We start from the raw sequence: 13,257 nt of genomic DNA on the forward strand, positions 1-13,257 counted from the left end.
GTCACAGGAGCCTTCATAAGGAAATGAAGACCTGAAGAAATAGTTAAACCTGAGTGTTTTTTGCTAGGTTTGATGAAGAGTAGAAAGTCATAGAAAAGTGTGATAGGACCAAAGGATATGAGCTAAGGATAGTATACTGGGGGAAACTGAGCAAGGCCTGTTTGTTTGGATTCTTCTCAGTGTCCCTCCATCTTCAGAGATAAGGATGCTCCTTTCCTTCACCTACAGGGAGAGCACCTCTCACCTTAAAGCTTTATGACACGCTTTATGATTTCCCATCCCATTTTAGCTTTTTAAGGGAGGTCAGAGAGTCCCTTCTGCACCCACCATTTCTCAAGTTTCTTTAGTTTAAAATATTTAGTATGCCAGGGTAGCATGCCCTGAACCCTGTCACTAGTAAGATACTAATTCTGGATTGAGGGAGCGGATCAAGGTTAGGAAGGCTGAGTGCAGAGTGAGTAAGGAGGAGTAACTTCCTGAACTAGCCTTAGACAAAGTTTTGGTTATAGAAAGTTGGTCTTTGGTGTCCTTTGAACTCTGCCTTCTCCACTCTGCTCCCTTCTTTCTAGGGGTGCAGGGTACACACACTTCTTCAGGCTCTCCACTTTATAAGCACAATCAGATATAGAGTATTGTTCCTAGGTAGATTTTTTAAATCCAAAATTACTTCCTTTCATGATGCCCCAATCAAAACTTGATTTACTTTGTCATTGTCTATATTATGTGACACTTTTACAGTGAGAATATGCAAGTAAAATATGAATACAATGAAGCATACACACTGATGAAAAAATACCTTTCCAATACCCATGACTTCCAGGGTAAGGAGAATGCAGATCGTGTGGCCTAGTTTACATTAGGCTCTGAATGACTGATTTCCCATCCCATTTTAGCTTTTTAAAATGGGTATGCTTGTTGACTAACCTGAAGTAAAGGATTAGAATCTTGTTAGGTACTGGGAAAACTGAAGTGGGAAACTAGGGGAGTGTGGAAAAAGATATATAGTGTTGGCATAAGAGCATCCAAACCTGTGTTAGCGTAGGTAGCTAGATATTAATAATGGAAGGCAGCAAAGGGAATAAGACATTATTAAGCATAATAAACTAGGGAGCAAAGGCTTGCTTCCCAAGAAAGTTATAGCTTCATGTACTCCCCAGAGAACCCCTGGTCCATTCCCCACAGATCACGGAGATGGGATAGAACAGCAAAGGGGGGCGGGGAGGGGAATAAGCACGTGTACAGTAAGGGCCTAAATGGTGAGGCCTATCTGTCTAGGGTGGGAAAAGGAAATGGATTGGTTAGAAGGCGGACCTAGCACAAGCCCAGGAAAGCTTGGGAAGTTGACTGGTTATTTTGAAAAAGCATCTTCCCAAACCCAAGGTAATATAATCCCAGCTAACAAAGAGTGCTCTCTCTCTCTCTTGCCTGCCCAATAACATGTGCTCAACCTGTGCGCAGCCACCTGGGGCCTGTTGCAGACTGTGTGGTCTCCAAAGGACTAAGCTTTCATAAAGGGCAGAATCTCTGGACACTGGCCCTATTTCTGGGCCTGATGGGGGCAAGATAGGAATTTTTCCTTAGCAGTATGGACAGAAATGGGGACACTGAGAATCCAGGGGCACTCCTTTGATTTTGCATCTCACACTACCAACAAATCTTACCATGCCACAATTTCCCATACATGGGTCCCTGGAATGCTTTCCTTGAGATCCTGTGAAAGAACACGATTTCCACTGGCAAGATCTATAGATAATTTTTATAAGAGCTTTTTTGAGCCCAAACTAACAACTGTTGCCATGAAGTAAGATCTCAGATGCTTCAATGAATGACAGATTTGCACTTCTTTTTATACATTTGAAGAAAAAAAAAAGGGAGTATTCTATAAGGAAGATTACATGAAGGAAGGAAAAAAGCAAGGTAGGGAAAATCACTGTAATTGGATTACAGGGCAGTTAACAAGATTATGTGCTCCCTTGAGGATGGTTATGCCTTCCTTGAAGGTGATATTCTGGCATTTCAAAGGTGTGTTAACCTTGATGTACAGGAACAATGGACAAGGTTTGCTTAAGGCGATGGTAAACCTTTTAGTAAAGAAGTTATAGGCCAGGGATGTGACTACCCACCATGTCCAGCCCAGGAACTTACGATCAAATCACCCAGTGAGGTTACTTTTGGGCTCCTGGACTTGTCAGATGTGTTACAGAAGCCCTATTTCAATCACAATAGGGACAAAGAAACATCAAGAGTAAGTAGACTGGGCCCCGCCTAGCTGTTTTCCCTGGCAGACAGCTTCAGGCTATTTTTGCCTTTCATTTTTCCCTTCTTGTTCTTAAGCAATAGAATTTATTTTAAACATCCAGGTTTATCCTCCCCATGAAGCTCCTATAGAAGCATTCTGGAGAGTAAAGAAAATGAAAGAAAACAGTTATTTTGAGATGGGGATTGCTTATGTGTCATATCAGAATATTGCTTTTTTGTTGTTCTTGCCCCCAAAACCTGAGTTAATAGGATCATAATTCTTGTGTTATATAGTTATGCATATTTGATTTAACATTTGTATGAACTCACTGAGTTGTTTATGAGGGGATAGCTTTTTATTTTGTCAACAGCATTTTTAGAGGAACAAACTAGTTAAATTCTTACGTATATTTCTGTTTTCTTTATTCAATTTCTTTAAGTTATCTTTGCCATGTAAATAATGTCCTCAGTAGAAATAATTGACCTACAAAGATATTGGTGGCATCTGTATGTAGAAAGATTAGTTTATGGTAGAGGGGAGGAGACAGGATTAATCCTCCAGAAACAAATTATTTGCCTGAATTGAGGCCAGATTTGGGAGAGGAAGAATTTGCATCTTCTAATTCCCTGCCCAGGAACTTATGATCACATCACCCTGTGACAGGGACAGCTGCTACATATCATTCCCCTTTTCTCCTCCCCCTACACACACACTCCCTCTGTGCATTCCTGCTGGCCAAGAATTCTCACAGGAGTTCTGATACATTTACATCCATATGCAGGTCGGTCTTTTGTGCAGCGGGGATGCTTGAAGGATAATATGAAAGGACACTAATGGTTTTTATGAGGCTATAAGCGTCATAAGAAATAAGGAAAATGTGCAAATATATTTATATTCACAGTATTTTCCTCAGTATGATTTTCTTGGTAATGTCAACTTAGCCTTTGTTAACAATGTCCCGGAGGCCTCTGAAATATACATTATAATATTTTCATAGAAAAATACATATAAAATGTCGGATTATATTTTTAAATCTTTAGTCAAAGTAAAAATTGAGCATTGCGAAGAGAATGAGTGTCTTTGCCAAAGAGCAAAACATAGATTATGGAAATGGTTATACATTAGATTTAAGTTGAATCAGTTAGTGTTTCTATGTATAATTTTGAAGGTACATTTTAAGATCCTGACACAGTGTTGAAATAGCATATTTGAAAGTTTAAAAATTAGAACATTATATATGTTAATAAACTTTGACATGTGAAAATACATTTCTACTTTATGAATGCCTATCAACGTGGCCAGGCTTACCACCGGAGACCGTATCTTTGGTTAATATTTTGCCAACAGCTCAAATTCAACCTTTTAAATTCGAATACATTATAATCTTTTAATCTCCAGACTTGATACATAGATTGAAAGGTAGGTAGGTAGATTGATAGATAGAGATAGATAGATAGATAGATAGATAGATAGATAGATAGATAGAAAATAACTTTCATGCATTAATTTAATTTCTTTACTCAATAATTCTTTATCATGAGATTATTTGCTATGTACTGTGTGAGAGTTTGAAATGGCTAAAAATTATACTCACTTAAAAATCCAAACCTGTTTTTTCCCCCTTTATTTTCTCTCTTATCAAATGGCATTATCTGCCCATTTACTTAATTTAGCAATGTACGGAGTAGGTACAGCATACTAAGCACTGTGAGAGGCACAGGAGGTAAAGTGATGAGTAAGATGGGGCCCTGCCTTCATATAACTTCATTCTGATGGAGGAAGTTGATAAGTAAGCAGGCAGTTTTAGTATAAGTGTCTTTAAAAAAAAGATCCCAAGTGCTAAATTTCTTACTTTCCTTTACCCACTCCACTCCACCTTCTCAGCCACACCTCAGAGAGCCAGACACCCAAAACCTGCCTCGTGGCTCTCTCTTCTGGGTGAGTCCCCCTCTTGTCTACCCACACTAGCCTGGCTCGGGCACTCCGCATCTCTCTCCTGGTCTCTCTTGCTTGTCTCCTAACCAGCCTTCCTAATTCTACTTCCATTTTCAAAAAGACAATGACAATGTCTCCTTTCCCCTTCACACAATTATTTCAGTTCCTGTTATTCAAGGTAAAGTCCAAACTCCTCATGGTGTACAGGCCCTTCTTGATCTGATTCAGGCATATCCAGCTTTTATTTTCTCACCTGGCTTTTCTCTTTCCCCCTTTATTCTGCAGCAGTACTGAATTAATTGGTCATAGGATACACTACACATTGTCATTCCTCCCTTTGAATATGCATTGCTCCCTCTTAGTCCACTTTGTTTCTTGGAGCTCAAAAGTTACACATGTGCTTTGATCCAGCAATTTCATTTAAGGAAATACTGGGGGGAAAAAAAGTAGTTATCCACCTTAGCATTTATATAGTGAAAAAGATATTTTAAAAACTTGATGGGGGAGATGGCTAAATAAACACTAAGATATATGAGCATAATTGAATACCAAATTGCAAACATGGCTATGTAAATGTAAAAATAATGCCAAACTGAAAAAATACATAGCATGAAATAGTATGCACTGTTGGGGAGGAAGAAATTTTCCTCTACTCCTGTAGGTTCTTTCAGCTGGCCTAATAATTAAAGGTACATGAGACAGATTAACAAGAGAAAATAACCAAATTTAATTTTACATGTGTGTATGGGAACCCCATAGACATGAGAATCAGAGATCCTACATGCATGAGAGGTTCGAGACAGAAAGGTGAAATGAGGTACATATGACATCATGAGCTAAGGAATGAGGTAAGGTGCCTGGGGTTTCAGATGGGAGGAGGGTAATTCACAGGATGACAAAAAGAGCAGATGTTCAATAATTCGGTTTGCCTTGCCATATAAATAGGTAATCACTCTTATATGGGCAAGGGTCCACTTTAAATTCTTTAAGGGAAAGGTAAACATTTCTCTTGAGCCTGCAGAGTCTCTTTTGCCTTCAGCTCAAAATAATATACATGCCACCCAGCCAGTGTTGCTCAATGGTTGAGCATTGACCCATGAACCAAAAGGTCCCCAGTTCAATTCCTGGTCAGGGCACATGCCTGTGTGGTGGGCTTGATCGCCATTAGGGGGCATGAAGGAGGCAGATGTTTCTCTCATTGATGTTGTTGTCTCTCTATCCCTCTCCCTTCTTCTCTTTTTAAAATTAATAAAAAACATTTAAAAAATACTCTTCGTGCCAAAGTAGCATATTTTGGGGAGGCCTGTACTTAACCCCTTCAGCGCACATATATTTGTGTGTATGATCGAATGATAGTGAGAGGATATATAGAGATGTAGCTAGCTTAATGCTCATATATAGTCTTTGTCCCTGTTAGAGAACAAAAATTCAACTGAGTAAATTTAAAGATCTAATTGGCTTTATTGAACAATTTTGAATCAAGAGCATCCCATCTAGTAAACAGAGAGATGATCCATGAAGTTGCACAAAATGGAAGGTTTTTATTGGCACAAACTGGGTGGGTCAAGAAAGTTATTAGCAAAAGAAAAGAAAGGATTGGTTCAGGCCAGGGCACCTTTCTTTACATGAAGACTTACTGTTTTCTGAAAATGATGATAAACAGCACTTCTTTTTCTAATAAGAATCTTCAGTTACAGGAGGATGAATTACATTTAGATGCAGGAAATCTTTCCCAAATTAAGAGCTTTGTGACACTCAGTCCTGACCAGAAGTTGGGTGATTAACTCAATAAGTTTTGCTGCTTGGGGCTTTCTATACTTGCTGCTAATGGGCTAATTCATTATCTTCTCAAATTGGCTGTAAATCCCGAAGATGAAGTTTTCTTTCCTTCTTGTGTGTGTGTGTGTGTGTGTGTGTGTGTGTGTGTGTGTGTGTGTGTGTGTGTTTCACAACTGCCTTTAATGTAGGAGTTTGTTAAGTGACTGGCTATTCCCTGGGTAGACCACCATCTTATGTAAAAATTGTCTGTTAAATGTCTGTGGCCAGCTACACTATAAACTTTGAGAACAAAGACTGTTGCATTCACTGTTGTTCCCCCGGCATTAGCGTCACCTTGGCACATAATAAAATGTACATTAAATTGAACTTAACTGACTGGGAAAGGTAAATTGGACTGCCTTCAAATGGAGGAAACCAAATGTAGAGGGGTGAAAATTACAACAACACCAGATATGGCTCAGAATAAATCCTGTCTACATGAAGAAATAGAAGATGCACATGACAAACGCAGGGAAATGATAGTTTTTAGGTAGAATGAATGATGTGTCTCAGTAGAACACTATTAGGTATAAGAGAAAAGGGAATGCTAACCAATTTTTCTGAACATTAAAGTGAGCTAATGTATTTTTCAGATATTTACACCATATTGTAGGCAATGTTAATATTTTCTCTACATCATACTTCTGTTAATATGTCTTAGAAAAGCAAGACTATGGAGCAAATTAAGATTAGACATAGCATCTGTTGGTGAATCACAGTATTTAATTCTTTCCAGGCATTTATTGGCAAAACCCTTTACAAGTACTGAAGTTGTGAATATGCATCAAACCAAGCAAATCACCCGAATGAACAGATTTTGATGCATTCATTTGGGAAATAATCTGTCTGCTGGGACGCAATTAGGCAGCATCAACATCATCAGAACGTTAATAAGTAAACTGCAGCATTGATGAGTTTACATCCATTTCTGACTGTTGCTTATCAGTCTTGCTCATAAATACAACTTGTTATATTTATTTCTCAGAGCTCTATTAGTCATCTATTAGCTACCTGCTTTGTCATATACCCCACTGCTAACTTTAATGGCTGTCAAAATTAGTATAGTCTTGGGACATAACAAATGGATGCTCAGTAAAGGTACACTGTTGTAAGCTTTGAGAATTAACTAATGAGGAGATAAACTGGTAACTACCCTCACAGAGTTTATAGTCTTGTAGAGAAGACAGATAATTAAAGAAGTAATTACAACAGGGCGTGACTGGTGCTATAAGGGAAGCATAGTAGAGATAGCTGTTGAGACTGGAAGATGGTTTATATATACACGTATATAGTTACTCGTGAATCAAATAGTTTAAACTAAATTGGTCATCTGTTTCTTTTAGAGCAACAGTATAACTTTTGGTATGATTTATTTATTGGAGCCTCCACTGACTATTATTTCCTTAATTACTCAATGTAAACTGAGCGGTATTGTGATTTAGAGTGCCTCTGATATATACAGTTCACCCTAATAATCTGAGTAACAGTGAGATTTTTAATTCATGATATTACCTGACCAAAAGGTAGTCTTGGTTTTAAGATAGCATCCTTTTTACCTGAAGCTTTAATTATAGATGTGATTAAATGATGCTACTCTTTTGTTTTTATGTTTTTAGGGAAGGTATTCATGTAAATCAGGAGCTGCTGCAGATATCCCCCTGTATTACAGAACAGTTCATTGAGCTGTTGTGTCAGTTCAGTCCAACCCAAGTCATAGAGACATTACAAGTCCTTGAGGGCTACCGCCTGGAAGAAACTATCCAGGTAAGACCAATAATGGAGAGAAAGCCAGAGTACACTTTTCCTGATCATTCACCATTTTACAGTTAAGCAAAGGGAGACTCACATATTAAATTACTTGCCTAAATTTTTAGCTAGTAAGTGGTAGCATCTGAGATGGAACCCAGGGAGTCTGATCCATAGTGCATGCTTTTCATTGCTATGGAATAAACTGCTTTCACGTGTTTTCTAGTAAAGTCAGAAATAGCACATGTCCATCATTGTTATTAATAAAGTTTCACAGACATTCTAGCCAACATGATAAACATATAAAAATGAATACAGTAAAAGTGTTAAAAAGGAAAAACCAAGCTCTTGTTTGTAGGTACTGATGGTTACATAGTCCTCTTATGCAATAACACTAGGCTGAAGAGCAATTCAGTAGCCCTAGCACAATCATTACCTTGATTCATTTCCCTTATTTTCACCTGTTTCCAAATGAAAGTTAAAATACATATTCTAATCCTATCTAATAAAGAGGGAATATGCTAATTGACCATCACACTCTCAAAAAGGTGGTGGTGCCCACAGCCAATAAGGAGGGAATATGCTAATTGACTTCCATGCCCTCAAAGATGGTGGCGCCCACAGCCACAAGATGGTGGTGCCCAGTCCCCTCAGCCCCGCTGGGGCAGCAGGTGCGTGGCACGGCCGGGCCCACCCCCAGGCAGGTCCGGCCGCTCCGTGCACCTGCCTCCAGAGTCCCCCAGTCCTCTCAGCCCCCCAGCCATCCAGGACTGGCCTGAGGCACAGGCAAGCCTTGGATGTCAGCTGCCCAGCCGCCCAGGGCCGGCTCGAGGCACAGGCAAGCCTTGGATGGTGGCTGCCCAGCCACCTAGGGCCACCTGAGGCTCAGGTAACCAGGGCTGGCCGAAGCTTGCACTGATGGCATTGGCAGCAGCAGAGGTGTGATGGGGGCGTTGCCTTCCCCTGATCGCCAGGTCACCTCCCGCCCCTGAGGGCTCCTGGACTGTGAGAGGGGGCAGGCTGGGCTGAGGGACCCTCCCTGCTCCAGTGCATGAATTTTTATGCACTGGGCCTCTAGTCCTACCTAATAAAAGGGTAATATGCAAATTGACCACACCTTCGCTATGCCCAAGCCACACCCACCAGCCCAAGCCATGCCCACCAGGCAATCAGGGCAAGTATTCAAATAAACCCAACCAAGATGGCTACAGCCACAGAGAGCAAGGTTTCCCAGGCAACAGAGGAAGCCAAGCTTTCCGCATGCCCTTGCCAGGCCTAAGCCTCCACTCAAGCTACAAAGTGTCAATTATAGAAGGTAAACAAATTCAAACAAATGGCGGCAGAATGGAGCTTGAGAGAGCAGGCCAGGGTTTCCCGCGGCAACGGAGAAAGCAAAGCTTTCCGCACACCCTGGCCGGGCCCAGGCCTCCGCTTAAGGCTACAACGGTGATGGGCAACCTTTTGAGCTTGGTGTTTCAAACTTCGCCAAAAAACTGAGCATAACTCGGGTAGTGTGTCCTTTTGAGGAAAAAACATTATTTCGCGATATTTATAGTTTAAATAACATAAATGTTTCATCCTCGGCATGCGGCCGCGTGTCATCAGAAATGGCACTGACACGCGTGTCAGAGGTTCGCCATCACTGGGCTACAAAGTTTCAATTATAGAAGGTGAATTAACCCAAACAGAAATGGCTGCTGGCCGTGGAGCATGCAGGAGGCTTGGCTCCGCTTCAGGCTACAAAGTTTCAATTGTAGAAGGTAAATAAATTCCAGATACCAGGGCCTCCGCTTGGGTCGCCAGGGGGCGTGGCCAGCCTGCAAACCACCACAGGCCCCTTGCTCAGGCCGCCCCATGCCCCAAGGGAACCCCCACCCTGATCCGGGACACCCTTCAGGGCAAACCAGCTGGCCCCCACTCCTGCACCAGGCCTCTATCCTATCTAATAAAAGAGTAATATGCAGATTGACCATCACTCCAACACAATTTGGCTTCCCCCATGTGGTCAAAGATCCTGCCCCCATGTGGACACAAGATGGCCACCACAAGATGGCCAGCACGGGAGGGCAGTTGGGAGGCACCTGGCCTCCAAGGGAGGGCAGTTGGAGGCAATCAACCCTGTAAGGGAGGGCAGTTAGGGTGACCAGGCCGGCAGAGGAGGGAAGTTGGGGGCAAACAGGCTGGCAGGGGAGCAGTTAGGCATCAATCAGGCTGGCAGCGGAGTGGTTAGGGGGTGATCAGGCTGGCAGGCAGAAGCGGTTAGGGGCAATCAGGAAGGCAGGCAGGCGAGCAGTTGGGAGCCAGCAGTCCTGGATTGTGAGAGGGATGTCCGACTACCCGTTTAGTGGGATCGGGCCTAAACGGGCAGTCGGACATCCCTCGAGGGGTCCCAGATTGGAGAGGGTACAGGCTGGGCTGAGGGACACCCCCCCGCTCCGTGCACGAATTTTGTGCACCGGGCCTCTAGTATACTATAAGAGGTTAGCATGTTCCCTATTTAAAATGCAACCTACCATTATGTCTCCTTTCTTTAATGTCAGTACTCATGAAATAATAATCTGAATTTTTTGCATCCACCTCCTCAACTTTCCACACACTTGAATATTTTAAAATTATGAAATATTTCAAATATGTCGAAATGTGCATGAAGAATATCAAATACATTTGTACCCACCAAGCCAATTTATAAATGTTAACATTTTGTCATACTGGCTTCAGATATTTGTTGTTTTGTTTTAGAAATAAAGCATCTTTTATTTGTCATGTCCCCCTCTCCCCTCTGAGGTCACCACCAGCCTGAAGACGGGAAGTTTATCCAGGTTGTTTATTTTCATATATATAGAGTGGGGCAAAAGTAGATCTACAGTTGTTTGCTTGGAAACGAATACAATGATTAAAAGATGCAGTTTTATTATTTTTAAAATTTGTTTTAATGGTATCATACAGTACATATCCTATTGCAAATTGCTTTTGTCAATAATTTTTTAATCTGTCAATTTTTATACATGTAGATATACTAGTAGTTCACTCATTTTAATGGTCATGTAATAGCCTATTGAATGATTATGCCACAATTTATATATTTCCCTATTATAGACATTCAGCTAATTTCCAGTCTTTTGCCATTATAAACAACTAGAGGCCCGGTTCATGAAATTCGTGCATGGGGGGAGGGTGTCCCTCAGCCAGCCTGCACTCTCTTCAATCTGGGACATCCCTCTCACAATCCAGGACTGCTGGCTCCCAACCGCTCACCTGCCTGCCTGCCTGATTGTCCCTAACCTCTTCTGCCTGCCAGCCTGATCACCCCGTAACCACTCCCCTGCCAGCCTGATTGCCCCTATCTGCCCTCCCCTGCTGACCTGGTCACACCTAACTGCCCTCCCCTGCAGGCCTGGTCGCCCCCAACTACCCTCCCCTGCAGGCCTGGTCACCCCAACTGCCCTCCCCTGCAGGCCTGGTCCCTCCCAACTGCCCTCCCCTGCAGACCTGGTCACCCCCAACTGCCCTCCCCTGGCATCCTGGTCACCCCTAACTGCCCTCCCCTGCAGGCCTGGTCACCCCCAACTGCCCTCCCCTGCAGGCCTAGTCACCTTTAACTTCCCTCCCCTGCAGTCCTGGTCACACCTAACTGCCCTCCCCTGCAGGCCTGGTCGCCCCCAACTACCCTCCCCTGCAGGCCTGGTCACCCCAACTGCCCTCCCCTGCAGGCCTGGTCCCTCCCAACTGCCCTCCCCTGCAGACCTGGTCACCCCCAACTGCCCTCCCCTGGCATCCTGGTCACCCCTAACTGCCCTCCCCTGCAGGCCTGGTCACCCCCAACTGCCCTCCCCTGCAGGTCTGGTCCCTCCCAACTGTCCTCCCCTGCAGGCCTGGTTGCCCCCAACTGCTCTCCTCTGCCATCCCAGTCACCCCTAACTGCCCTCCCCTGCAGGCCTGGTCCCTCCCAACTGCCCTCCCCTGCTGGCCTGATCGCCCACAACTGCCCTCCCCTGCCAGCCATCTTGTGGTGGCCATCTTGTGTCCACATGGGGGCAGCCATCTTGTGTGTTGGAGTGATGGTCAATTTGCATATTACTCTTTTATTGGATAGGATGTTACATTAGCCATCAGGTTTCTCTAAATAATATACCTGGAAATGGAATTCTTTGGACAACCGAGTAGTTTAATTCTACTGATATTGCCAAGCTGATTTCCTATTTGTTTCATTCTCTTCATCAGTGTTTGATATTTGCTGTTTTTTCACATCCTTGCTAATTCCTAGTATTTTTAGACTTCTTAATTTTTGCCAGTGGAATGGGGATTATTGATTACTAATGACATTGAATATCTTTCCATATGTTTAATGACCCGTTAGATTTTCTTTTCTCTGAATTATCTATTCCTATAGTTTTTCCAGCTGAGTGTTTGCCCTTCTCTTACTGGTTTACAGAACTTCTTTTTAATTTCTAGATCTCTAATCCTGTGCTGATTTTATATGTTGATGTCTTCTTTCAGTCTCTAGGGCATATCTTTCAACTTGGATTTTAGTGACTTTTTTATTAATTCTCACTCAAGGATATGTTTGTTTTTTTAATTGATTTTAGAGAGAATCAAAAGGGGGGCGGGGAGAGGGAAACATTGATGTGAGAGAGAAAAATTCATCGGTTGCCACCTGCACATGTCCTGCAGGGACCAAACCTGCAATCTAGGTACGTACCCTGACTGGGAGTCGAATCCCACAACCTTTTGGTGTATGGGTCAATGCTCCAACCAACTGAGCCACCCAGCCAGGGCTTAGTGACTTCCTTTTAATTTATCAATCTTTTCCTTCAATGTTTAATTTTTGGGGTATCAGTCTTTCCTTTTGACTTTGATGGCATAAAGGCTGTCCTCTTTTATGAGTTTTATAGGTTAGCTTTTTACATTTAGGCTTTTAATCCATCTGGAATTTATTTTTGTAAACAGATCAAGAGAGGGATTTATATTTTTTTTCATGTGGATGGCTAATGGTCCACATGGCATTTTATTGTGCTTTCCTCACTGATTTATGATGCCATACTGTCATATACCAGCTTCCAAATGTACATGGATCTGTTTGTGGATCCTGTTCTGTTCCTTTGATTATTTTTCTTTTCCTATACTCATACCACATATTTTATTAATATAGGTTTAAAATAAGGTTTCTTATTTGAAACAAGAGTCTTCCCTTCTCATTCTTTTTCTTTAAAACTTGTTGGCTACTCTTGACCTCCTACTATTCTACATCAATTTAAGAATCAGATTGTCAGGTTCCTTTAAAAAATATTCTTCTGGAATTTTGATGAAAAGGGTACATTGACTTCATAGATTAATTTGGGGGACATTGACATTTTATGTTATTGTCTTCACATTCAGAAACATGGTTATCTTTTTTTTAAAATTATTTTTATTGATTTTAGAGAGGAAGGGAGAGGGATAGAGAAACATTGATGAGCTGCCTCCTGCACGCCCCCTACTGGGGATCGAGCCCGCAACCCAGGCATGTGCCCTTGGCCGGA

The 13,257-nt window shown here is 42.2% G+C and overlaps 1 protein-coding gene across 6 annotated transcripts in view; it reads left to right on the plus strand.

The window, feature by feature from the left end:
- The window catches only part of VPS8 (VPS8 subunit of CORVET complex), a 247,460-nt gene that overhangs the window by 157,985 nt on the left and 76,218 nt on the right, over positions 1–13,257 (plus strand). For all 6 annotated transcript variants that reach the window (XM_079764490.1, XM_079764492.1, XM_079764493.1 and 3 more), the window contains one exon: positions 7,609–7,756. In XM_079764490.1, the coding sequence (XP_079620616.1) occupies positions 7,609–7,756 (148 nt within the window). The remainder of the gene's footprint in view (positions 1–7,608; positions 7,757–13,257) is intronic.

The sequence above is a fragment of the Cnephaeus nilssonii genome (genome assembly GCF_951640355.1).
Source record: "Cnephaeus nilssonii genome assembly, chromosome: 3".
NCBI classification, from domain to species: domain Eukaryota; kingdom Metazoa; phylum Chordata; class Mammalia; order Chiroptera; family Vespertilionidae; genus Cnephaeus; species Cnephaeus nilssonii.